The sequence below is a fragment of the Panicum hallii genome, chromosome 9 (genome assembly GCF_002211085.1).
Source record: "Panicum hallii strain FIL2 chromosome 9, PHallii_v3.1, whole genome shotgun sequence".
NCBI lineage: Eukaryota > Viridiplantae > Streptophyta > Magnoliopsida > Poales > Poaceae > Panicum > Panicum hallii.
The window spans coordinates 66,005,592-66,030,175 of NC_038050.1; the positions used below are offsets into that span (position 1 = coordinate 66,005,592).

At 46.3% G+C, this 24,584-nt stretch overlaps 4 protein-coding genes across 5 annotated transcripts; 3 read left to right on the top strand and 1 right to left on the bottom strand.

The window, feature by feature from the left end:
- Nucleotides 1–2,167: 2,167 nt before the first annotated feature.
- Nucleotides 2,168–4,052, top strand: LOC112876582. Its single transcript, XM_025940726.1, has one exon. The coding sequence runs from the start codon at nucleotides 2,317–2,319 to the stop codon at nucleotides 3,643–3,645; it is 1,329 nt and encodes a 442-aa protein (XP_025796511.1). The 5' UTR covers nucleotides 2,168–2,316; the 3' UTR covers nucleotides 3,646–4,052.
- Nucleotides 4,053–8,039: 3,987 nt separating this feature from the next.
- Nucleotides 8,040–11,938, top strand: LOC112876165 (anthranilate synthase alpha subunit 2, chloroplastic). The gene is made up of 10 exons (XM_025940214.1): nucleotides 8,040–8,441; nucleotides 8,564–8,753; nucleotides 8,843–8,994; nucleotides 9,406–9,521; nucleotides 9,603–9,849; nucleotides 9,948–10,004; nucleotides 10,094–10,246; nucleotides 10,487–10,567; nucleotides 11,107–11,193; nucleotides 11,612–11,938. The coding sequence occupies exons 1-10, from the start codon at nucleotides 8,040–8,042 to the stop codon at nucleotides 11,936–11,938; spliced, it is 1,812 nt and encodes a 603-aa protein (XP_025795999.1).
- A 1,144-nt stretch (nucleotides 11,939–13,082) lies between these two features.
- LOC112876599 (cold-responsive protein kinase 1) lies at nucleotides 13,083–17,250 on the bottom strand. 2 transcript variants are annotated; one of them, XM_025940740.1, is made up of 7 exons: nucleotides 16,623–17,250; nucleotides 15,860–16,024; nucleotides 15,102–15,226; nucleotides 14,742–14,952; nucleotides 14,425–14,662; nucleotides 14,054–14,204; nucleotides 13,083–13,805 (listed from the first exon to the last, which is right to left on the bottom strand). In XM_025940740.1, the coding sequence occupies exons 2-7, from the start codon at nucleotides 15,948–15,950 to the stop codon at nucleotides 13,440–13,442; spliced, it is 1,182 nt and encodes a 393-aa protein (XP_025796525.1). In that variant the 5' UTR covers nucleotides 15,951–16,024; nucleotides 16,623–17,250; the 3' UTR covers nucleotides 13,083–13,439. The 2 variants fall into 2 exon arrangements, with proteins under 2 accessions (XP_025796525.1, XP_025796526.1); XM_025940741.1 differs by lacking the exon at nucleotides 16,623–17,250 and having other exon boundaries at nucleotides 15,102–15,231; nucleotides 15,860–15,981.
- A 2,659-nt stretch (nucleotides 17,251–19,909) lies between these two features.
- On the top strand, nucleotides 19,910–24,443 carry LOC112877993 (ASC1-like protein 3). The gene is made up of 6 exons (XM_025942368.1): nucleotides 19,910–20,506; nucleotides 21,222–21,430; nucleotides 22,487–22,642; nucleotides 23,167–23,352; nucleotides 23,439–23,617; nucleotides 23,965–24,443. Exons 1-6 carry the CDS (start codon nucleotides 20,408–20,410, stop codon nucleotides 23,982–23,984), a joined length of 849 nt encoding a protein of 282 aa, XP_025798153.1. The 5' UTR covers nucleotides 19,910–20,407; the 3' UTR covers nucleotides 23,985–24,443.
- Nucleotides 24,444–24,584: the final 141 nt, after the last annotated feature.

Consider the following 24,584-nt stretch of genomic DNA (forward strand, 5'->3'; position numbering starts at 1 on the left):
TGTAAGCACCCTTTTTCCTTCTTTCAGCTTCGCGCACTCGGCATCAGAGAAATAATGCATGATATCATGTTAGTTAATTTTGTTTTATTTGCAACAGAATATGATAATGTGAATCACTGACTGACTAATCTTGAATGGTCATGGTTATATGTGATGCACTAATACTCTCTCTTTTATATCCACCTTAGGAAACAATCTGTAATATTTTGGCTCAAAAGTGTTGCTGCAAGATGCTGAACTTATGCAATTCCATTTTTCCTTTTAGACGTGGCACACATATTTGTCTTTGTAAATATCTTGAGACTTGACATATAGCTTTGATAATTATACTTGGAGACAGTAGAAATGCAGTGTTCCAAATAGGTTTGTTAGTCATAGCAAATATGGTTAGCGTTGTTGTAGCACGCCATAAGCTGGTTTCGCTTGAAGCGCGTTGCATTGCTGGTATATTGAAGGAACACCATAGGAAACAGTTCAATTATAAAGGTTTCGAGGAGTTATCGTTTTCCAAATGGGGATCTTTATAGACAGTGTGTAGATTCTCGTGTGCCTTGTTGATCGTTATGAACTGAAGTTATGCTATTGCTATGAACAGGAGCTAAATGATTTCTGATATGAACTTCCTGTCACTACTACTTGGTTCGGTAGCTACTTTTGTTGTTTCATGATAAGGGTCGGCCATCAGTGTCTAGTGTCTCCAGACAGTGCTGTGTGTGTGCATGGGCAACGTCGCGAGCCGTAACATAGAGCCTTGGCCAAAACCTTTTTTCCCCCCTTTGGGTGTGCCTGCCTATGTGTTGGTTGACTCGCAACTTTTGTTGTTTCATGATGAGGTCAGGGAATCACATTATCTGGTGTCTTCTTGGATGACTGTCGTCTGCATGGGCTTGAATGGCTCCCTTTTGGTTCAGAACATGGCGAATCGTACCACAAAGCATTGGCCAAAAAATATAAAAACCATCCGAACATCTCATCCAGGAAAATAAAAGGATAAAATTGTACGTAACCCAGCACGGCAAAGTGAACTGCGAATCTCAAGAACCCCGGTCTGTCCCGGCCCCTGTGAGCCGGAGCACATATCGTTCGTTCCTTGTGCACGACTCGGGTTCGAGATGTACTCCACTCCGCAGTTAGCTCGCGAGTCTCGGATCCCACATACTCGAGCACAGCGTACGCTGATGCGGATGATCAGTAGCAGTGTTGCCGACGAGCCTTCTTCCCATCCGTTTAGCTGCGTATAGAAGGCACGGACGCCATCATACCCGACTCCCCGAGGACTCGCGGCCAGCGTGGTCAGGATCCTCGAGGCGCACGTATTCTACAGCAAAAATACAGCTCGTTGCGCCGTGGCAGCATCATGAGGGGAGCACACGGGCCAGGCAGGCGTAGCTAGCCAAGCCATGGGATCTCTGCGCTGCGCGGGTCAGACTGCCGCTGCACGCCTGCATGCGCCTTGTTCGGGAGCGCGGCAGGGACAGTCGTATCTTGTCCCGCCCGCTGTCGCCCTCTCCGTCTCGCCTCCCCGCCCCCGCCCGTTGCGCTGCCCTGGCTAATCTTTTGGGGTTTAGCAATAGCAAGCAGGCCGCATGCGTGCCCCCCGCGACAGGCGAGGCGACGACCGGCGAGGCCGTTGGGCAGAGCAACCGGCCGTTTTTATCTCGGCACCTGCTGCTGCAGATGAATAATGGAGTCGGTGGGTCAGTGAGACGTGACATGATGAGCCAAGGAGATGGATCGATCGGTGTGGGGACAGACGCCGCGCAGGTCAGGCCGATCAACAATGACGATGGCTCCCTCCAAGCTTGCACGCTCCAATCCATGCTCCGCCCCACCGGCGGCACGGCGTCGACCTCCGCACCTCAAGCTCGCAGTCCCCGGTTGATCGATCGGTGGCTTGTCCACATCCACCATCCTCTCTCCCCCGCCTCTCCTGCGCAAGTCTACCGGTGCATGGCGCTGGCCGACTAGCGCTGTCACGGTCTACACCAGCAGCAGGCAGGAGCTGCGCGCTTTGCCGTTCCTGCGAATATACACGGCGCACGCTGTCGCTGTCGCCGCCGGATCGCCTTTTGCCTTCGGCTTCCGTCCGTACTTCACCAGCGCACCGCCCACCACGTCGGCACGTTCCCTTATCGGCTTTAAGCGCCCGGCCTTTTCCGCTCCCCTTTCCACCTCCGTCCTTGGAGCTTGCTTCCTCCGCTCGCCTGCCAGAGTATTCCTTCCTTTTATGGTCCTCAGCTTCTCATCGCGTTGCGCCGACACGATCTGAGTCCGTGAGGGCGGAACAAGATAGGTGCTGGTGGTCAAAGATCGGAGATGGCGGGCGGTGGCAGCGGCGGGGGCGGCTCGCTGCTGCGCGGCTTCCTGTCGCTCTTCTTCCTCCTCTTCCTCCACATCGGCCACGCCGGCTGCTGCTTCTCGCCTGGGTCCGCCGCGCGGGCGCGGGAGGAGGACGAAGCTGCGGACGCGGAGGCCGATGGGAAGGTGGGCGGCGGCGGCGGGAGCAACAAGAGGAGGAAGATATCGCCGTTGATTTTCTCGCCGGCACCGTCGTCCTCTGCCGTTACCAACGGTAGTGCCAGAGCTCGGTGCGGGCACGTGTCGTCGGTCGCCGCCAGCCTTCGGTTCTACCTCCACCGAATTTTCTCTTCATCCGCGGCCAAGGATGGTGCCGTTGCGGGCAGGGAGGAGGAGGAGGCGGCGGCGGTGGTCACCACCGTGTCCTCGCCGCTCGCCCAGTCCCTGCCGCCTCAGCTTTCGGCGTCGGTGGTTCTGTCCACGCCGTCCTCGCCGTGCGCGTCGTCCTCGCCGTTCATGTCGCCGCTCTCGGTGCGCTCCCTCAGCGCCACCCCCGTCCCGTCCTCACCGCAGAAGCTGCTGCAGGCGAGCAGGCAGTCGTCCCGGTCGTTCGCCGCCCGCGGCGACGTGTTCCCCTGCAAGCTGTGCGGCGAGGTGCTGGGGAGGCCGCAGCTGCTGGAGCTCCACCAGGCCATGAAGCATTCCCTGTCGGAGCTCACCCACCTCGACTCCAGCATGAACATCATCCGCATGATCTTCCTCGCCGGGTGGAAGCCCGCCGCGTCCGGCGCCGCCGAGGCCCCCGCCGTCCGCCGCATCCTCAGGATCCACCACAACCCCCGCGCGCTGGCCCGCTTCGAGGAGTACCGCGACCTCGTCCGCGCGCGCGCCGCCCGGCGCCGCGGCGAGGGGGGCGGCGCCGCCGTCGTGGAGGAGCGGTGCGTCGCGGACGGGAACGAGCGCCTGCGCTTCCACTGCTCCACCATGCTCTGCTCCCTGGGCGGCGGCGGCGCGTGCGGGAGCCCCTACTGCTGCGTGTGCAGCACCCTGCGGCACGGCTTCGCGGGGAAGCAGGCCGACGTGGACGGCATCGCCACCTACGCCTCCGCGTGGGCCGCGCACGCGTCCCTCCCCGAGGACGTGGAGCGCGAGTTCGCGTTCCTCCAGGTGCGCCGCGCCATGCTGGTGTGCCGCGTCGTGGCGGGGCGCGTCGGCCGCGGCGCCGCGGACGACAAGGTGGCCTACGACTCCATGGTGCCCGCGCGCGGCGGCGGCGACGACGTCGAGCTGCTGGTGTTCAACCCCAGAGCCGTGCTCCCGTGCTTCGTCATCCTCTACGGCAGCTAGCCAGCAGCCACGACGACGCCCACGACACGGCCAGCCTGCACGTAGTACTTGTGTATAGCCTTTTCGCTGCTCCTTTGCCCAATCCCAGTTCGGTGTCCCCGGTCGCGGTCGGTCACTCGCCGCGGCGTGGGCGCGGCCGTGGGGAAGCTCGCGCTCCTGTCCCGGAGCTCTGGATCTCCTGGTTGGACCGTGCGATCAGCACTGGCCGAAGCCGTCGTCCAATTTGCCGGATCCGATCGAGGTTGTGAATGATGCGGATGCGACGCGCCAGAACCATAATGTTATGGAGTCATGTATATGTAGTGGTGTGGTTGGCATGTTTCTGTGGCTGCTACTGTTGGGTCCCCTGTCAACTGTTTTGCTACATGGTCTAGTGGTCTCTGCCCAATTATCCTGGCTTCTCATTTGATCATGATCTGTGTTCAGGCCTATAATAGTACGAAGACCGCGCCCGCGTTATCCAATGAGCATAAAATTTTATCGTACACCTTAAGCATATAATGATATAATGATTAGACCACCACAAAAGTTTTACCGTAATTGGACTACAGAAGCTGTAGTTATAAATTAATTATAGAAAAATATATATCTAAAAATACAATAATTTTTTACTAAATTATATCATATTATATGTTCACTGCATAGATCTACTCACGTGAAGTCCAATAAAATTGAATTTTTCATTTTATGATCTTTTCTATTTACTGTAATTTTTTAAAAATTCAGCTAAAATAAATATAAAAGAAAAGGAGAAAAATAACCGAGAGAAAATAGGGAGGTACATTTTATGATCTTTTCTATTTACTATGATTTTTTAAAAATTCAGCTAAAATAAATATAAAAGAAAAGGAGAAAAACAACTAAGAGAAAATAGGGAGGTAATGTTATCGGTATTGCGAGTTCGAGAAATCCAGACGAAAGGTTTTATTATCTACATAGGAATGATCATGGAGGTAAAATAAAAATTTCCGTACCTTTTCAGCCTTGGGCCGAATACCATTTTGGCCCTGGGCCCAATCCACCATCAATACCTTAGCACGAATACCTTTTTGGCCCTGGGCCTAGCCTTATTGGGCCCTGGGCCTAGCAAATTGTTTCCACGACAAGTTTTTTTTAGGGCCCGGTCCCTCCAAGGTTAACAAGGTCTGTTTCCAGCTTTCCTCTGCGACTCAATCATGGAAACAATTTTTCCTTAAAAATTTCGGACAACATGAGATTTGTCGCGAGACACATGGTGCTCCAAGCCGCGGTGTGCTTGCCCTATAGCCTATAGGCTTAGACTGAAGTGAGCAGTTGTCAATCCCTGCCCTTATGAACAGATTAACCCAAAATAACCTCTAATTTTTGCTTTTAAAGTACTCACACCTGCCACTACCACTGTAAAAGCATTACCTCCAATATTTGCATTGCCATGGTATTGCAACATTTCATACATTGTTCACCTAAACAATATTCTTTTCTGAACGTAATACCTAAACAATATTCTTGGTCTCTGTCTCTCTTACTCAACTATAAATCTTCAATCATAGTCGTTTCACGAAGATCTAATGTCCATGTATTTTTTTTTCTAAAACCCTCGCAACACAATGTATTTTTCTAAAGCTTTAGAAGCCCGTGTACGTGCAGGAGTCAATGGACGTGACAAGGACGAGACAAACTGCTTGTAGACATCAGCAGCCCTTGCCAAATCGACATCTTTGCAGGTACCTTGTCCACCCAGATTTGATATCAGAGCTGCGTTCGTCGACGGTGGACAGATCTCTGGCAGGGAAATTTTCTTGGAGCTCCCATGATGCCTCATCATCGAGCATTTTTCTCGGAGTAGATCGGAGCGAGGCATTCTCTTGGATGGTTGGAGATGCCGTCGGAATTATGCCACCTTTGTGCAGAGGCTGCACATGTATTTGACAGCCGGCCGCGTGGCCAACCAAACCGTCTATGCTTGCCTAGTTGAACAATCAGATGACCACACCCGTAGCGAGAATGAACAACATCGGTGACAAGTGGCCGTCCATCAACACTGATTGACAAACGATGCCCTCGATGCACCTCATGCCTGCAGAAGCAGAACACCCCTCGTTCAGCTGCAACACTCTGCTCGACGCCATAGAAAACGCAACGAGCCTCAAGAACTTCAGAGAAACGACAAGGCTTAGGGGTCCGGATCTGGATAGAGTATTTGAAATTATCCAGGGCCCTTGAACAACGTGCTCCGATCGCAGTCCACTGTGATGGAATCGCTGAGATGCTGATCTCGAGATCGCTTCTGTCCCCAGGTCCTACGATTCGTCCGACGGGTAGGATAGGATGGGAGTGCAAAAAGAAACTCGCCTGGTCAAAATGGCAACCCCCCGCACAGCATCGGATCCGATCAAACACCGAAGCAAACAGCGAACGTGCTGCTTCGTGGGCTGCTGGATTAAACAAGTGCTACAACGAGTAAAGTATGGGCAGCAAAGTCTGTTTTCCACGGCGCGGGCACCGAGTTCTGCTCATTATTCCTGATGGATTTTGCAATTTTTTGCTTGGACAACGAACGGACACCGTCCCCAGACCGCTGTCACCGGCTGATGCCGAGCAGCTCCGCCTCCGGCCAATCAGGCTCCAAAACGGACTCTGCAGCGAGGACTCTGGAGTACAGATGGGGCAGGCTGTTCCGCCATTTCGGGCCTGTTTAGTTCCACCAAAACGCAAAAACGCAAAACGCAAAATTTCACTGTAGCAAAGGAATCTTGCTAATTTGAAGTACTAAATGAAGTCTATTTGCAAAACTTTTTGCATGGATGGGTTGTAAATCGCGAGACGAATCTAATGAGCCTACTTAATCCATGTTTTGCAACAGTGATGCTACAGTAACCATCCGCTAATTATTGCTTAATTATGGATTAATTAGCATCATTAGATTCGTCTCGTGATTTACAACCCATCCATGCAAAAAGTTTTGCAAATAGACTTCATTTAGTACTTCAAATTATCAAGATTCCTTTGCTACAGTGAAATTTTGCGTTTTTGCATTTTGCGTTTTGGTGGAACTAAACAGGCCCTTCCTTTCCATCCTGCGGATCGCGCCCGTCGCTGCCAGCCAGCCAGCCAGCCTGTCGCCTCCTCGTTTTCCTCCCCCGGTCCGTTTGGTTCCGAAGTTGCTATTTAGAAATATTAAATAAAATCAGTTTATGAAAACTTTTAGCAGATAGTGCTAATTCATAAGATAAATTATTGAGCCTAACTAATCTATAATTTGCAACAATAATGCTACAGTAACCATCTGCTAATTATTGATTAATATATTTTATTAGATTCGTCTCGCAAATTAACTTCAAGATTCTACAATTAATTTTATAATATAAATTTTATTTAATATTTTTAAATAATAAGATTCTTTTTACGTGATAGAGTTAAACTATAGCCCTTCGGAACCAAACACCTCTTGAAAACCAAACACCCCTTAAAATAAAACAAATCTCGTTTCCCTCGTGGGGGAAATCAGTAATCACGGGCGCCCGTGGCTGCCGGAGGGGACGCGATCTGGTGAAAATCGCCTGCCCTACCTACCGCGCTCGTGGGCGCCGTGGTGCCGCGGGCGCTCGAGCACGCTGCCGCGCAGCAGCTTCCCACGGCACGACCCGAGTAACCGACGCGACGTGCGCCCGGAGCGGGCGGTGAGCGCCGGGAAGACCCTGCCGTTTACCGTTTCCGCCGCGGCCGCGGTGGGTCCGGCCGGCCGCTGCACTTGGAGAAGTGCTCCGCCGCTTGATCGTGACGGGGGGATGCGGCCGTCGCCGTCCGCGCTCCGGCGCTCCTCCGGTTGGTGGGGGGACCAGTTCCGTCATGAGGTTTTCGTGGCGTGCTGGGAACCGGCGATCTGGTCCCGTCTCACAAGATAGGTTGCTGTGACAGCAGATTCCCACAGACGTGTCACGTGCGCCACTATTGTAAGCCTCTCGTGTCTGTACATGAGAGAGATCGTGTAATCACGTTCCGGGAAAACGAAACAAGAAAAGCGCCGTAGCACGGTAGCAGTCCGGTGCCTGTCGTCCCCATCAGCCATCAGTGTCCATCAGACTGGCTGCAGAGGCCAGTGGCCACCTCTCCTTCCCGTCCCCTTCTCAAAAGCCCCCGTCAGGGGACGAGTACGAGTCAACCACAAAACCCCAGCCACGCCAGCCGCCCCCGTCCCCCGGCATCACTCGTCACCATTGGAATCGCCTTTGGAAATCTTCCGGCGATTCCGAGTGTCCCACCTCACTGGCTGCCTGTTTTGAATTTTCGAATCGGATTGCAGCTTCTTTATATAGCCCGCACTGCCCCCCATTCACTTTCCCCGACCGCGAGCGCGAAATCGACAGATTGAAATTGGATCCTGCACCGTGGGGGGTGCGCCAGCCGCCAGCGCAATGGAATCCCTAGCCGCCGCCTCCTCCGTGTTCTCCCCCTCCCGCGTCGCCGCCCCGGCGGCGGGGGCACAGGTTAGGGCGGGGGCGGTGGTGGCAGCCAGGATGAGGAGGGGGAGGAGCGGCGGCCTGAGGTGCCGCGCCGTCGTGGCGCCGCAGGCGAGCGCGGTGGTGAGCAGGAGCGCCGTGGCGGCGAAGGCGGCGGAGGAGGACAGGAAGCGGTTCTTCGAGGCGGCGGCGCGGGGGAGCGGGAAGGGCAACCTGGTGCCCATGTGGGAGTGCATCGTGTCGGACCACCTCACCCCCGTGCTCGCCTACCGCTGCCTCGTCCCGGAGGACAACGTCGACGCCCCGAGCTTCCTCTTCGAGTCCGTCGAGCAGGGGCCGCAGGGCACCACCAACGTCGTACGTCTTCCATGCCCTCCTCAAATCTGCTGCTCCCTTATCGTTTTTTTTTGGGCGAAAGCTTCCTTATCGATTCTTATCCTCGTCAATAACTCCGCGGAACTGATTGGGTTGGATTGCAGGGCCGCTACAGCATGGTGGGAGCCCACCCAGTGATGGAGATAGTGGCCAAAGAGCACAAGGTCACGATCATGGACCACGAGAAGGGCCAGGTCACGGAGCAGGTCGTGGACGATCCTATGCAGGTGCCCAGGAGCATGATGGAGGGATGGCACCCACAGCAGATCGACGAGCTCCCTGAATCCTTCTCCGGTGAGAAGCGAATATTGTTGAGTAGAGAAGATTTGATGTTGCGAACGATGTTATGCGAGCAATCACATTCGGTTTCTTATTTGTGATAGGCGGATGGGTCGGTTTCTTTTCCTATGATACGGTTCGGTATGTTGAGAAGAAGAAGCTACCATTCTCTGGTGCTCCTCAGGATGATAGGAACCTTCCTGATGTGCACTTAGGGCTCTACGATGATGTTCTTGTCTTCGACAATGTTGAGAAGGTGTTTATTCCTGAAATCCCATCTTCTCATCTCATCCTTTAACTAAATTCTGATTTTCTGAGCCCTTGAGGGAGGGCTATTCTCCTACAACCGCAGTTATGATTTGGTATTTGTTGCCATTTAGTTAATCACTTCCTGTCAAAGCACCTCTTTTTAAAGGCAGAATAAGATAGATAGTAGTTAATACTAGAAAGTTAACTATACTGATAATAAAGCGTACACATGTTTTGTCAGACTGAAACTGAAACCGCACCACTCATCTGTCCTGCATTAAGCAGTCTGCACATCATGAGGCAAAATAACTTTTGCTTGCTATAGCTGCGTTTCACTCGTGGTATTCTATCCCTTAAAGACAATCTTTTTTTTTAATTTGTGTCCATTGCAAATTTTATGGCTCTTTTCTTGCTTCAGAAAGTGTATGTCATCCATTGGGTAAATGTGGACCGGCACGCATCAGTTGAGGAAGCATACCAAGATGGCAGATCCCGGCTGGACCTGTTGCTATCCAAAGTGCACAATTCTAATGTGTAAGCTATGCGGCGCCTATTCATGAAGTTCTGCTGCTTATTTTGTTTGATGCTCATAGATCTATCTGCTTTGGACTACAGCCCCACACTCTCTCCTGGATTTGTGAAGCTACACACTCGCCAGTTTGGTACACCTTTGAATAAGTCGACCATGACAAGTGATCAGTACAAGAATGCTGTCATGCAGGCTAAGGAGCATATTATGGCTGGGGACATCTTCCAGATCGTTTTAAGCCAGAGGTTCGAGAGGCGAACATATGCCAACCCGTTTGAGGTTTATCGAGCATTACGAATTGTGAACCCTAGCCCATACATGGCTTATGTACAGGTAGAAATAGAAGCATGAAGCACACAAAATTTGAACACTGTTTTGTGCACTGATTTTCCTTTGAGATTCTAATCAACACCCTTTGACCATCGATTTAGGCAAGAGGCTGTGTCCTAGTTGCATCTAGCCCTGAAATTCTTACACGAGTCAGTAAGGTATGTAAATTGTGAACCCTTTTATGGCTATTCTTTAAATTTCAACATCGTCCTTTCACTAATCTGTGCCTTTTTAAAATGTTTTTCAGGGGAAGATTATTAATCGACCACTAGCTGGGACTGTTCGAAGGGGCAAGACAGAGAAGGAAGATCAAATGCAAGAGCAACAGCTACTAAGTGATGAAAAACAGTGTGCTGAGCACATTATGCTTGTAGACTTGGGAAGAAATGATGTTGGCAAGGTCTGTATTTCTTTATCCTTGTGACCCATGAGATCTACTGCATTGCATTCTGACACAAACGTGCCATTTTCTTTCTGTTTCTTTCAATATATTTTTTTTTGTTGAGTCCTAGTGGTACAGACCTAACAGCCCTATTAGAGTATGCAATTCTAGTCATTCTTTAGCCAAATGAATGTTTTTTTGGCCACTCGTCTGCTGCAGCACTATGGATATTTTCTGATGACTACTACTATTTGACAGGTCTCCAAATCTGGATCAGTAAAGGTGGAAAAGTTAATGAACATTGAGCGATACTCCCATGTTATGCACATCAGCTCCACGGTTAGGCTCTTCTTCTTTTGTATAACAATTGTTCTCGTGATATATCAAATTCTATACTTTGGCAATTTATAGATAATTGTTTGACAATTCTTAATAGTCACATTCAATAAACTTAATTGAGCATGTTTCTTAAGTCACTATTCTTTATATAGCATTCAGTGTTAGTGGTTTAGCTCAGATATATATATATATATATATATATAAACATTACTTCAGCATGTTTCTTGAGTCACTACTCTGTTTTTTGGCATCCAAGGATAGATTAAAAATAAGAGTTAAGCTCAAAACATGAAAACAATTTGTTAAACAACCCACCAAGCTACCTGCAATTTTGTTTCTTATTATCTTGTTTGACTTATCGTATATGAGCACCCGTTGATTGTGCACTTTTATCACCTTTTTGTTTGTTTCCCATCTTATTCAACAGATGTTTCTTGCTACAGAATGCCCTTTGATTTTTAGTGTATGATGGATTCTAGCCTCCTTAAAATATTAATGCCTTCCCCAAAATGTTTAATTTCTGGTTGAATGATTTGCAGGTTAGCGGACAGTTGGATGATCATCTCCAGAGCTGGGATGCCCTGAGAGCTGCATTGCCTGTGGGAACAGTCAGTGGAGCACCAAAGGTGAAATTTCCCTTCCAATATTCTTATTTTGATCTACCGTCCAACCTTCACTCTTCTATATTTTAAGTGTGGCATGTTTTCCAAATTTACTCCCTTCTTGAGACTTTTTTGTATTACATATAGACCACGTTTTCTCTACTTATCATCAGTGGGTTTTTTTTTGAAGAAAAATCATCAGTTTTTTTTTTTTTTTGCATTCTCAGTTATTACAATTAGGCATGTAGCGGACCTGGATTCCTGATGTGTGTACTTTAACTGCAAAGCAATGCATTTGGTAGATCGATCTGGCTACTTTGCTCAGTTTGGCGGCTGGCTTCTTTGTAGATGTTCTAAGTCATCACTGCCTTATTATTTGTTTAAAGGTTATTTTCCTATTCTGAACAAATATTGATTAATGAAAATTTGTTTATATAACCAGGTGAAAGCCATGGAGTTGATAGATGAGTTGGAAGTCACAAGGAGAGGACCATATAGTGGTGGTTTAGGAGGGATATCGTTTGATGGTGATATGCAAATCGCACTAGCTCTTCGCACCATTGTATTCTCAACAGCGCCAAGCCACAACACGATGTACTCGTACAAAGCTGCTGATAGGCGTCGGGAGTGGGTTGCTCATCTTCAGGCTGGAGCGGGCATTGTTGCTGACAGTAGCCCAGATGATGAACAGCGTGAATGCGAGAATAAGGCTGCAGCATTAGCTCGGGCTATCGATCTTGCAGAGTCAGCTTTTGTAGACAAAGAATAGTGTGTCAAGAGAATTATTTGTTAGTTCTAGTTCATGTTTCTTTACCCACTTTCTGTTAAGAAAGGTGCCATTAGTGGGTGGAGAAAAGCAATAAGCATATTATGTTCTCCTGCAAAATGAATAAATCTGGGAACTGTGGTTATGTTATATGCCTATCGTTTCTTCAGCAGAAAGGTAGATATTCCCCTTTTTGGTATCCTAGAAGTATGTAAATGTATTGTTAGACTGGCAGTTTGGCACCCGTGTCCTTTCTGGTTGGATAAAATAAGGTACTCAATACACTTTTTAGCTCGTGTGGTCAGTTTGTTGCATATTTCATACGTTTTTCTTACAAGACATTATCCCACAAGGCTTTGATCAACCAGTACTCTATTATTTCATTTATGTTATAAAAAATTATACTCATAAGTAACTATTTGAATACCAATATAGAGACATCAACTTAGTTTCACAAAAGAAATATGTACTGACAAAGTATTAATATAATATTTGTTGATAAAAGGTGTCTTAACGAAACAAGATAAGCTTTGTAATTGGAGGAGAAATAATACATTTAGTTGAGAGGCGCATTCCCTAATCACCAGGATGCTTGCTAGCAATAATCATATGCAATTGCAGTCGAGGTTGCAACTCATTGTAGCATAACATGGCTCCTTGCCAACCTTATAATTAAATGTGTCCAATATACAACTTACTTACAGTAGTGCCTAAATACCTGCCACTACATACTTACAGTGTTCAAAAGGAGTTCTCTCAAAACAAAACAAACGCTGGAGCTTAGTGCTCTACCATGCGTTAGAGATAGAACACCTTGGACCCACGCTGGATGAGAGAGAAACAACTTCATGCGGCTGTAGACAGAAATTTTGAAATGTTCTTAATTTCCTTTCTTTCTATAATTCCAGAAAGCATAAATGACCGGTTGGCCAAACGTTCAGCATTTTTTTTAAGAAAATACTACTGCAGATATTAAGTTGCATAGCTTATGAAGCAGCACCCATAGGTCACTAAAAGACATTCTGCTAACACCATAACCTTCAAGGCATGAATGAAAAAATAATACTGTTAGAAAGTTTTTTTTTAGAAAGCAATCATGTTCAACAAGATGAAAGAAGATGAATTAAAATCATAGTTTGAGCTGCGATTGTCGATGTAAGGAACATTAATATATAGTAACTCTTCTTCACAACTTTCTTGCTTATATTCTGAGCGCAATTTTTGTAGTCTACAATGCACTCCTCTCGCACTCTTTGCACTGTATCCCTACAACAGGCTTTAAGGAAACAGAATGCAATTGTTAAATTGAACTACAATTCCTCCACAAAAGGGAAAAAAAAACTACAGTTCCTGTACATCAGCAATTCACAATGGCCCTCACATCCTATGTAGTTCTAAATCAGGATGAAAATGGATCAGGCCTTTCAGCACAGTAAAACCTCGTGGGTGGTGCAAGAAACCTCTGAAAATGCTAAACAAACTTGCTGGTTGACAGTCCATTGCATCACCTTGGTGATACCTCAGTTGTGCTAAATTGACCACTATTCATGTTCGTCTGTGTACTGTAAGATTCAGCTGGATTGCATTTGGTGCTTTGGCTTGAGGATGTGTCTACTGCCAAACTCCCAAAGCCTCTGGTACGCTGGCGTGGTTCCTTCAGCACACCTGGTGGAACCACATTTTGCAGATTGATCTCCGTGCTGTTAGATAACATATTGACAACCTGCTTCATGGATGGCCTTTGCTGAGATGTGGCTTGTGTACACAGCAGTGCCACCTTGATGTAACGGAGCATTTGCTCCTCTGGGTACTTTTCCAGATCTGGATCAACAATTTCCAAGAGCCTTTCTTCTTCCCGCAGTTTCCATGTCTGCAGTATAACCCACGTAATAAATACAATCATCTTTCTGAAGAATAGCAACTCGTATATGTTGAATCTAATATGTAAATTGCAAACACCGTTGTCAACATGTACTATGAGTCTGTCATGGGAAAAGTTTGTACTTATTAGGTTCATGTGTGATACTTCAGTCCATCAAGAGTTAATGCATGCACAGCAAATGCTACAAGTTTCGCAGCTTCACACTTTATGGGAAACAAGAGGGAAAGATGAGTTACCCATTCCACAAGGACATGCATATCAGGCCCCCAAGTTGACTTGCTGCTGCTTTGACCGCTTATCACTTCAAGAAGAAGCACCCCAAAACTATATATGTCAGCTTTCTTGGTTAATTGTCCCAATAAGGCATATTCTGGTGCTAAATAGCCCCTGCAGGAAAATTATATATTCGGAGTTCAATACAGGATGATATAACAGACAAGCATCTGACTAATATGTCTTTCCTTTCATCACTAAGCACTTAGTTAAAATAAGCATAGCACTATGAAGGAAATTGACATGAAATGCACATAGCTTCATCATAGAAGCAAGTAAATACAGCATCTTTTTTGCGAAGAAGATAAAGCAAAAGATCCAGAGAGGCACTAACATTGTTCCTGCAACGCGCGTGCTGATGTGAGTGATAGTATCAGGAAAAAGCTTGGCCAGTCCGAAATCTCCAATTTTAGGCAGAAGCTTGTTATCAAGTAAAATGTTGCTAGCCTTGATATCACGATGGACAATGCGTGGTTGTGCTTCCTCATGAAGAAACGCAAGGCCAGAAGCAGTTCCAATACAGATAGCAGCCCTTTTCTGCCAGTCCAATGGAATACATTTATTCTTTGGTCCTGGTCATAAGTCACAAAGGTAAATTTAATACATTTAGATTGGCTGATTTAGAAAGTAAAATTTCAATATTTGACTTACCAAGCAAAGCATTTGCCAAACTGTTATTCTCTGCATACTCATACACCAATAGTCTGTTTTTTCCTTCAACACAGCAACCAAGGAGCTTGACAAGGTTTGGGTGCCTGACGTTTGATATGACATTAATCTCTGTCAAGAATTCGCTAATTCCTTGTTTTGACTCAGCTGAAAGCTTTTTTATTGCGATTTGAGAGCCATCTTTCAGGTTTCCCTAAGTGAAGTAGAACCTTTGTTAGTTGTTCCATATCTGCAGATTATGACTACAATATTTGCAAAGTTCTAGGAAAGAGGTCTTCAGAGTAGAAGCAACAGATAAAAGCAAGAATCTTAAAAAAATGCATAAACAAGTCCTGGTCTCACCTTATACACTGCTCCAAAACCTCCACGACCAACGCAATTCAGCATGTGAAAGTTTCGTGTGGCAGTCTTCAACTCGTTTAGAGAGAAGACTCGTACATTATTTCCAGCTCTTGATAATACACGACCTGCACTTTTATCAGAGTTGCATCGTCAATTGCTGTTAAGCAAAAGAACACCGACAATAAAGAAATGTCAGCACAAAAGTGCACTGAAACATGATGATAGTCACTTTGGTTGATGGTATTATCTTTGTGCATGAGGTATAAAAAAGTCTATCATTGTTCTCACATTCCCTAATGTCTTAAGTCATGGTTATTGTTTACGTCAGAGAGATAGAATCTCTAGTGCTGGAAATGATCGCTAAAAAGTAAAAACTAAGGTTTAGGCTCAGTACGAGGATGCTGCCCCATGTGGTACTGGCTGTGAATTACAGCCCACTGAAACCTCACGTGCAGGCAGCAATGCATGGTTTACAAGAATGAATACATAAGAACATCGAGAGGTAGTTTTGTCTTAAGCATATATTGTGCACTATTTTTGTGTGTTGGGGATAAGAATTTTTGCTCCTATTCCCTATTTCCCTGCATTGACGTGTGGCTACAATTTGTGGCAATTATGTCAACACTTTTAATGTGAAGCAACATACTAAGTGCTCTTCAATTCGAAGATAAAGTGTTTTCAAGTGCAGAACCTTTTAGCAGAACTCCCCGCGGAGGCCCGGATCATGTGCTCACAGAACGGAACTGAATGAAATGTACCTGAACGAGGAGACGTAGATGCGGCGGCCTGACCATTCTGATCTTGCCTAGACTTAGAGCCGCCTCCCAAGCAGCCGACCGAACTCCCCATGATCCAAATTCCGAGGTCTCCTCCAAACGTTTATCAAACGTTTATCCGAAACCAGTTCCAATTTGTGCTCCTTCCTGCGGAGAGAGGACGAAATTAATCCGCTTAAGTTACACTGCTCGGACGCCGCATGCCAGTGTTATTCAGTCGGTACTGAGGCGACTAGGTAAAACTAACCGGCCGATATGGACCTTATCCGTGCCATGGAGACTAGGTTCCATTAGACGATCGTATAACAGCACCTGCTATGAAACTTAGGCCATGTTTGGATGAATGGGAAAGAGAAAGAGAAAGTGCAAAACTTTTGCTCTTTTGCACTTTTTTTTGCACTTTTGGATCCAAACACCCCAAAGTGCAAAAAGACAAATGCTACCGTAATTTTGCTAATTATGGATTAATTAGGCTTAATAGATTCGTCTCGTCATTAAGTCCTCATCTATGTAATTAGTTTTTTAATTAAACTATATTTAATACTTCTAATTAGCGTCCAAACATCTGACATGACAGAAGCAAAAATTTTACGATTTGCCCTTTTGCCATTTGGGGTGGATCCAAACATAGCCTTAAAAGGGGGCGAGCTTGTGAACAAATTCAGCATGAATCTATGGAAACGCATGGAAATTGCTGGATTTGATGCGCCATATCTGGTCCCCAAAGCAAGAATTGGGTACGAACCTGGCCGACGGAAGGCGCGGAGCCGTCGGCTCCGCAGGCAGCAAAAGCGCGGACAGCCGAAGCTCTGGGCTCTTTGTCTCCTCTTCTCCTCCTCACCCGCGGTGGCGCCCCAGCGCTCCGCCCTGGCACCGTCGGCGCGCCGACGCCGCCTGGCTGAGGACAGGCCGACTGGTGGAGACGAGGGGGGAGGGGAAGGCGGAGCAGGCGGCCGAGGCCCGGCGCTTTTACCCGGTCCGCCGCGCCCCCGCCTCGCTGGCTCCGCTGTCGCTGTTGCTCTCTCACTCCTGTGGCGACGCGCGCGGTCAGTCAGATGGAGATCGCCAGGCGTGCCGCACCCACCCCAAACCCTCCCCCCGTGAAGAAGAAAGTCCACGTTTTCTACCGCCGAAGGCGACGACCTGCAGCGGCGTGGCCCGGAAATTGACTGAATCCCGCCGGGCGGCCGGTTGCGTCCGCGCCCCGGCAGCAGCAGGGTGGAGTGGGCGGCGGCCGTGCTGACCGTGCCAGCCGCGGGACCGCGTGCCGGGCGGACGGCTCGGATGAGCTGCTCGTGCTTGGCCCCGGGGAGGGATGCGAAGTACGGCGAGCGAGCGAGTCCAGTGCCCGTCTCCAGGTCCACGCCCACCGTACAGTCCCACGGTTTGGTCAACGGAAAATTCTCGTCGGAAGTTACAATTTTTCTTTCAACCTCGGTCTAAAGATTGTTGTTTCGAGCAGTTTGGTCAAAAGATCCCAAGAGTAGTGGCCGAGAACTGATGATTTTGCAGACAAATTGAATGTTCTAGTCTTCTAGAAACCAGAAGGCAACGCCAACTTCAGTCACCAACTCACCATGGAGTCTGCTTGAGAGACTACGGGGCTCTGATTCTTATTAGTCGCTTCCAATTGTCTGACGGGGATAAGATTAGGGCAGCACAACCTAACTAAGGACGGAGGAGGACGCCGACACGACAGGGGTGAGTTCACACCAGCTTCATCCTGACCATCCAGTCCGCTCGTGCTATTGCTAGGTGTTGAATTGTCGATCAGGCATCAGCGCCAGTTGTCAGTAAACAGGGTGAGCGAGTCGTGAGGTAGGCGCGTGCTCGAGACTTGTACGAGCTAGCCGCAGTTGCGCCGAACGTGCTTACGCGCTTGCTTCGCACAAGGTTTGGGATCGTCCGTGTCCGGGATTTTTCTTCCTTTCGCTTTTTCTCTGCTTGTCAGTCAGCATCATGCTTTTTTGCGATGTTTTCTTCTTAATTATTGAAGGAAATATAAAAATAAGTTCACGGTCATGTTAAATAAAAAAAGAAGCAAGATCTTTGAGCCACGTAGCAGTTGAATGAGCAAGCAGGGCTGGCTGACTTAATTAGTCTGATGGTGACATGACGGTGGCAAATGTGTAGTAGCAGAAATAATAAGGTCGATGGCGGTCGATGTGGAAGATACTATACAACATGAAAATAATACAGTCAAGCACTACTAAAGTTCAACGCGCATCCAGTTAATGCAGGTGGTTACCGTGTTGCTAGGATGCTTAGCTTCTCTCGCACAGAACGCATGATCCTGAAAGGGGTCGATAAAAGGCGTTTACCGTTTATGAATTGGGACAGTGCTGGCCATAATACGAGAAACCACAGCATCGGGTTCGGAGCCATGCCACATTAGAAAACGTGGGTACTTAATGATAGATTAATTCACATGCATATGCGATCGGTTAATCAAGCAGCAATTTCAATTCATTTGTTTACACAAATCGTTCGGTCGTTCTGAAGTATTTCTTTTTTGTTCCAAAGAGAATGATACGTACGCTCACTCCACTTCTGCATGTTAGCTAGCTAGCTAGTACCCCCTATCTCCTTAAATATATAAGGACATCTAGCGTTTAGATTTTTTAAAAGAAATATAGAGACTTCTGTTTGTTCAATCAAGAGCTGGAACGTCCACTAGTTGTAGTAACCAAACTAAGAGCTGACCAATCAGAAGCTAGCCTGCCCCTTTAATTTGAGGTATAAAATTTGGCAAAAGTTGTTACATTTGAAGACGGGAGAGTACTCAAATCAAAGTAATTAAATTCAGATAGTATGCTCTCCTCTAACCCCGGACCACCCGGCTGGTTAGCCGATGTCGATTAGCTAGCTGTGCGCACGAAACCTGTCTCTAGGCTGTTCCATTCCACAGAATGTTTTGTCTTGTGTGTTTTATCATACACGTCCAATTTTAAATCAAAGCATGAATGTGCTGCGGATATCTACATACAGCCAATCCACTAATGTTTGGTGTACGGACAGGCGTTAGGGCCTCGTGTGCCTACAATAATTTTCTAGTGTGTATGTGCTGATATTATGAGTGTGATTTGTGTTAACCGTCTGTCTTCGATGTACTTCCAAAAAAACAACTAAAAGAAGCACTTCTCCATTCCCAACGCCTCATTGCCTAAACAATCTAGTGGAATTTAATTCATCTTATTTGACTTTCATTATACTTCCTTCCAAATAGAAACACGAAAAAAATTAGGATTTATTTGCTCCAAGGATATTAACTTTCATGCTCTAAACAATTATCTGGTGTCATGCTAATTCAGTGTTCTCTGAAAATGGAGAAGGGTTAATCAAAGGAGGAAAAATCTAACTACGTTACATGTCTCTATTCGTGACAAGCAATACGGGAATAGAAGTATACTAAGTCCAATGTTTTTTAATAGCACATCAAGGACAAAGTCAAACCTTAGTACTGTGTAGAAAATTCTCTTGAAAACTAATATTTTCTTTATTTTTGGAAATAAATAGTACTGTACAAGCACATGTAGATGTGAAGATGTCATGAAAACATGTGCCCATTTCTATATGAGACTATGACACCAGTACTGTTAGACGTGTGGCAAGATCTACCCATGAGGTCACGATGAGTTTCATGCGCGTGAACATAACTATGGTTCGTAAATGTTGTACCTGTATTGGAAAAGAAAAATATATTTGGTGTCTAGAGCTGTATTATCTTTTAGATGTCCTAATGTTAAGACAAAATGAACAGAGATGATAAATTGTTCTAAGCCATACGGTAAGATCCGTCCAACCAACATTCTTTAGTGTCAGCACGGTAGTCTAGCGAGAGTCTTGCTGATTAAGTTCCACCATGTTTCCTTAGCGTGCATTCAATACGGTTGTTCTATTCTTATGAAAAAAAAATACGGTTGTTCCACTAAGTATCTATAGCTTTCATGATTGAAAAAATAAGTAGGATTATCTATACCTCTTTCCTTTAAAGAAACGCCAACATTCTTCGGCCGTGGGGCTGGGGGAGACCTGCCATTAAATCGAACCAAGAGCCCCCGTACCACCAAGATCAGCGGCGCCCGGTTTGAACTAATCGGCTCCAGAATCGAATCCGTCCAGGCCGATCCAAAACGAGGAAGCGCAACGGAAGCCGGGGGCTCTCTCCGCTGGGGTGAGGAGACGACAGGGGAAGGAGATCCAAATCTCCGCCCCGCAGCCACGCTCACGCGCACATCGTCCTCCTCCCTCCCTTCCCCGATCCCCACCGCCTCGCCTCGCGCCTGCGCGCGTGCGTGCCCGTCTCCTCCTCCTGCCTGCCTGCGCGACTAGTAGAAATATAGGCGCGCGTGCCGCCCCGGCCTCCCGCTCCTTCGGTTAATTTCCACAGGCCGTTCACATCATCCGCGCGCGCGCGGGCGTCTCGGGCGGCCGTCGCCGTGCGGTCTCTGTTGGTGGCGGTGCGCGGCGCGTGAGCGACGACGGGGTGTGCCGCCCAGCGGGGAGGAGGTCGTCCGTCCGGCGGCGGCGATGGTGGGGGTCAGCGGCGCGGAGGCGGTGTCCGTCGCGGTCCTCTTCTCCTTCGCCTTCATCTGCGCCCGCTTCCTGCTCGACAGCCTCGTCTACAAGGTACAGTGGATAATCCCCCTCGTCCCGCCACCGCCAGATTCGCGCCGGGCTCCGCGAGATCTCTCGCCTCCCCGGTTGCCCCCTGCGCCACAAATGCTCCCCGTCGCGCGGGCGTGGGCGTGGTGTGCGGGTATACGCCGCTGCTCGTTGCGCCTTCGTAACCGATCAGTTGATCCCCCGCTAATCCGGCGGCGGGATCATCCGCGCGCGTGACGTAGTGCTCCCGCCTGTCTCCAAACTGGAAGCCGGTCGTTAATTGCGTTACTGGAGGCTCCTACTCTGTTGAGGATCAACGGTGCTGCCTCATACGAGCTTGCGTTTTTGTTCTCATGCCCTGCGCGTGGTTTGAGCAGTGGATCAGTTATCTTGTGATTATGCAAGGCTTGTTTGCAATAAACAAATCTACATTTGGTTTGGCTTGCCAATTGCTTTATCTTTCCTGAACTGCTGCAAGTCCGTGATAATGTCATTGACTCTTTGTCTAGAAGGTTTGAGCCAAATAGAGGTGAAGCAGTTAAGGTGATAGAGATATATATTTTTTCCTATAAGGAAACTGATAGCTATATAGCTACCCCCCTGGGTAACCTCTTAATTATCTTGGTGTTGGTTCAAACTTTTCCATAATTTCAGTTCGAACATTACTTTTTTACATGCCAGATAGCTGTCGGTTTAACTTACACATCTTACAACTGGCCTTATGTAAATTTTTTTTCAGCCATTGGCAGTTTACCTTTTCAATACCAAAGCTTCTAAGTTGATGAATGATGAGGCCAGGCAAGCAAAGATTGTCAAGTTCTCAGAGTCCATTTGGAAACTTACATACTATGCTTCTGTTCAAGCATGGGTCCTCATGATAATAAAGCAGGAACCATGGTCGTTGGATACGATGCAATACTTCGATGGCTGGCCAAATCAACCCATTCCGTGAGTGCATACCATTCCTTAATATATTACTGAATCTACTGGTCTTGCCAGTCTCTTTGAAGCTGAAGAGATACCACTTTACTCTCATTAGGATAAATTATCCTCCAAATGATCTAGCCCGTGGATGTTCCAGGGCATTTAAGTGCTTGGTTCTGCAGAATGGATAACACTTATTTTCTAAAATCGGTAGCTGTAGAAATCACTGCCTGCTTGTTATCAGCACATTTTCCTTCTTGTTATTTGTTATTAAATGATAAAGTTGAATGCACCCAAAAAATCATTGTCATGCAACCATGTTTATTTAGGATTTGCACCCTGTGTTCTATCAACCGTCTGGGTGTTCTCACTCTATTCCATTTTGATAGTTGCACTTCAAAGTAAGAACAATAGCATCCTCATCTAACTCTCTTTGAATACTTCATTATTTTCTTTTTTGTTGGTAATTCAGTAGGAATGAAATCTAGATGATTTTTTGTATAATTTTGTTGGCTAGTTAGTGCTTTTTTTTTCTAGTTCCTTAGCTGTGGTTAAAACACATGCTATATGTTATCCTATGTGATGAACTTTGTTTTGATTTTGCCTAACGTGACATTGGGGCATGGCGCATGCCTACAATACATACAAAACCTGTTGCCTAACAACCATGTAAACATGCTATTTGTTCTACTGCCTTTTTTATTCACCGTGGTTGTTATTACAGCTTTCGCATCTTGATGGCTGAATCCTGCTTAATTCACTGCGACCAGCCGTAACTATAAATCATTAATGTACTCTCATCAAATTTACTTCTATTTGCCATTATTTTTCTACAAATGGCAGGGGCTTTTGATAAAATTGTCTTACACTAATTTTAATCTGCACCATTCAATGACAGCAGCACAACTCCCTGTATTTGTTCCCTGCTTATTGAATGCTTAAGTTGAGAGTTATAATCCTTCTATTCTAACTTCCACAAGTGAAACACACCCAGGCATATTTTTTTTGACTTCTTAACATGTTGTCTGGAGTGAAGTGGTAGTTTTTGCTTCCTCTAATGTATATTCTGCTTTCTCGCAGGAAGACATTGATGCTTTTCTACATGTGCCAGTGTGGATTTTATGTCTACAGCATTGGTGCTCTTGTTGCTTGGGAAACCCGCAGAAAGGATTTTGCTGTAATGATGTCCCATCATGTAATAACATCTACTCTAATTGGAGTTTCATATCTGACCGGGTAAATCATTTTTTGATCACCTAATGATGTATTTTCACTTCACAACAATTTCATTCTCTTATATTCTGGTGTTAGATATTTATGGTCAACTGGTCATATTGTGAGTCTTATGAGGCAATAGTTTGATTGATTAGTCTAAAACTTCTGCAAGAACAAGGATGTACTGAACTTAGATAATTGTACATATCTTTTGAGTAGTCGCTTTTTCTAGATAGAGTGGGAAAAGAGTGGTAGTTTGGTTCCTTGGAATGTATTGATAAACAGTTGGATCTAAGATTACACATAAATAGAAAGGTGGCATCGGTTGATCTTGATATCTCAGTTCCGGTCCTTAATTTGACCACTCACCCCAAAAAATAACTGTGTCAGCTATTATTGCACATTTATTTTTATGAAAATTTGTGTCTTTGCTAGGCACATGTTATTTACCAGTTTTCCTTCCACCTCATTTTCTTTTGACTCTGCAGTTCCATTGGGCATAGGTATTGCCATTTTAAGACAGCTAAAGTTATGGTCTCTTGCAGATTTTTCCGAATTGGGATCATCATTCTCGCCCTGCATGATGCAAGTGATGTATTTCTTGAGACTGCCAAATTGTGCAAGTACACGGAAAAAGAGCTGGGTGCTAGCTTGTTTTTCGGTCTCTTTGCTACCTCCTGGCTTCTATTGCGTCTGATTTACTTTCCATTTTGGATAATCAAAACCTCTAGGTTTGTTTAATGTTTTCATGATAACTTTTTGTTTTTTTGTTACCTTGTGGTCTTAAGACTTACTTTTGTTGCCCTTGCAATGCCAGCTATCATTCCATCACATTCTTGAGGAAGCTGGATGAATTCCCTACAACTCTGTACTACATCTTCAATACGATGCTTCTCACATTGCTTGTGTTCCATGTGTACTGGGGGAAACTCATATGTTTGATGATAATGAGACAATTGAATAATAAGGGACAAGTTACAGATGATGTTCGATCTGGTAAAGTATTTTTCTTTGGAATTACTCAAGTGGTTGGCTTGCTTTCAGCCTTGAATCATGGATATTATTTTTGGCACATATTACTTGCAACAACAGAGCCTTGCATTTATTTATTTATTATTATTTAGGTTAAAGAAATAGAGGATGCCATTATGGCATGTGTGTTAATGGCAAGTCCTGCATTTCTATTTCAGATTGCCTTCTGGCAAATGGATTGGCACATATTTTAGGAGCTCTCCTGTCGCAGTAGCATGCATATTTGAACTTTCATTGGACCATAGACTCTAGTGGCAAAGGCATCAAATTAGTTCTAATGAATTAACTTATTTCATTTTGTTATAATGCAGATTCCGAGGACGACGAGTAATAGGGAGAATCATTCTTTGACATCTGCAATGTGTCATTTCTTCGCTGATACTTTTCTATGCCTGCTTCCAGAATAGATTGTTTTGGTCTTGGCAAGTTCGGGGCACGGATAGGAAAGTTGATCTCTGTATATTGCCTTGTGATATGAAACGTGGCTAGACGAGAATGGAACAGGTCCTATACATGACGGGTATAGCTAGCATCTTACTTGAAGGTTCCTTCACAAATTTTTGGTTCACCTTTTTTGATATGGGAAAAGACATGAGAGGGTGTGCACCGTAGCTTTTTTCCCGAAGCTTACGGAACCCCTCTGTACCATGTTCAGTATACTTCACCTGTGAGTAGATTTAGTTCTAATTCATGAATAAATTGATTCTTTTGGTCGGGAGTAAATCTCACTTGTATCTTAATGATATGATGTGATGTGAAATGAGCTTTATGCAGCTGTACAATTTTTTTTAACAGCGTAATCTGAATGTTCTAGTTGGACGCAGTTCCCATCTAAGAATATGCATTATCCCTCTTCTATGCAATAGGATAGAAATATGGTTTAGATTTTCCCCAATTGGACTTCAGTTGAATACAAAATGAAAAATGTTGA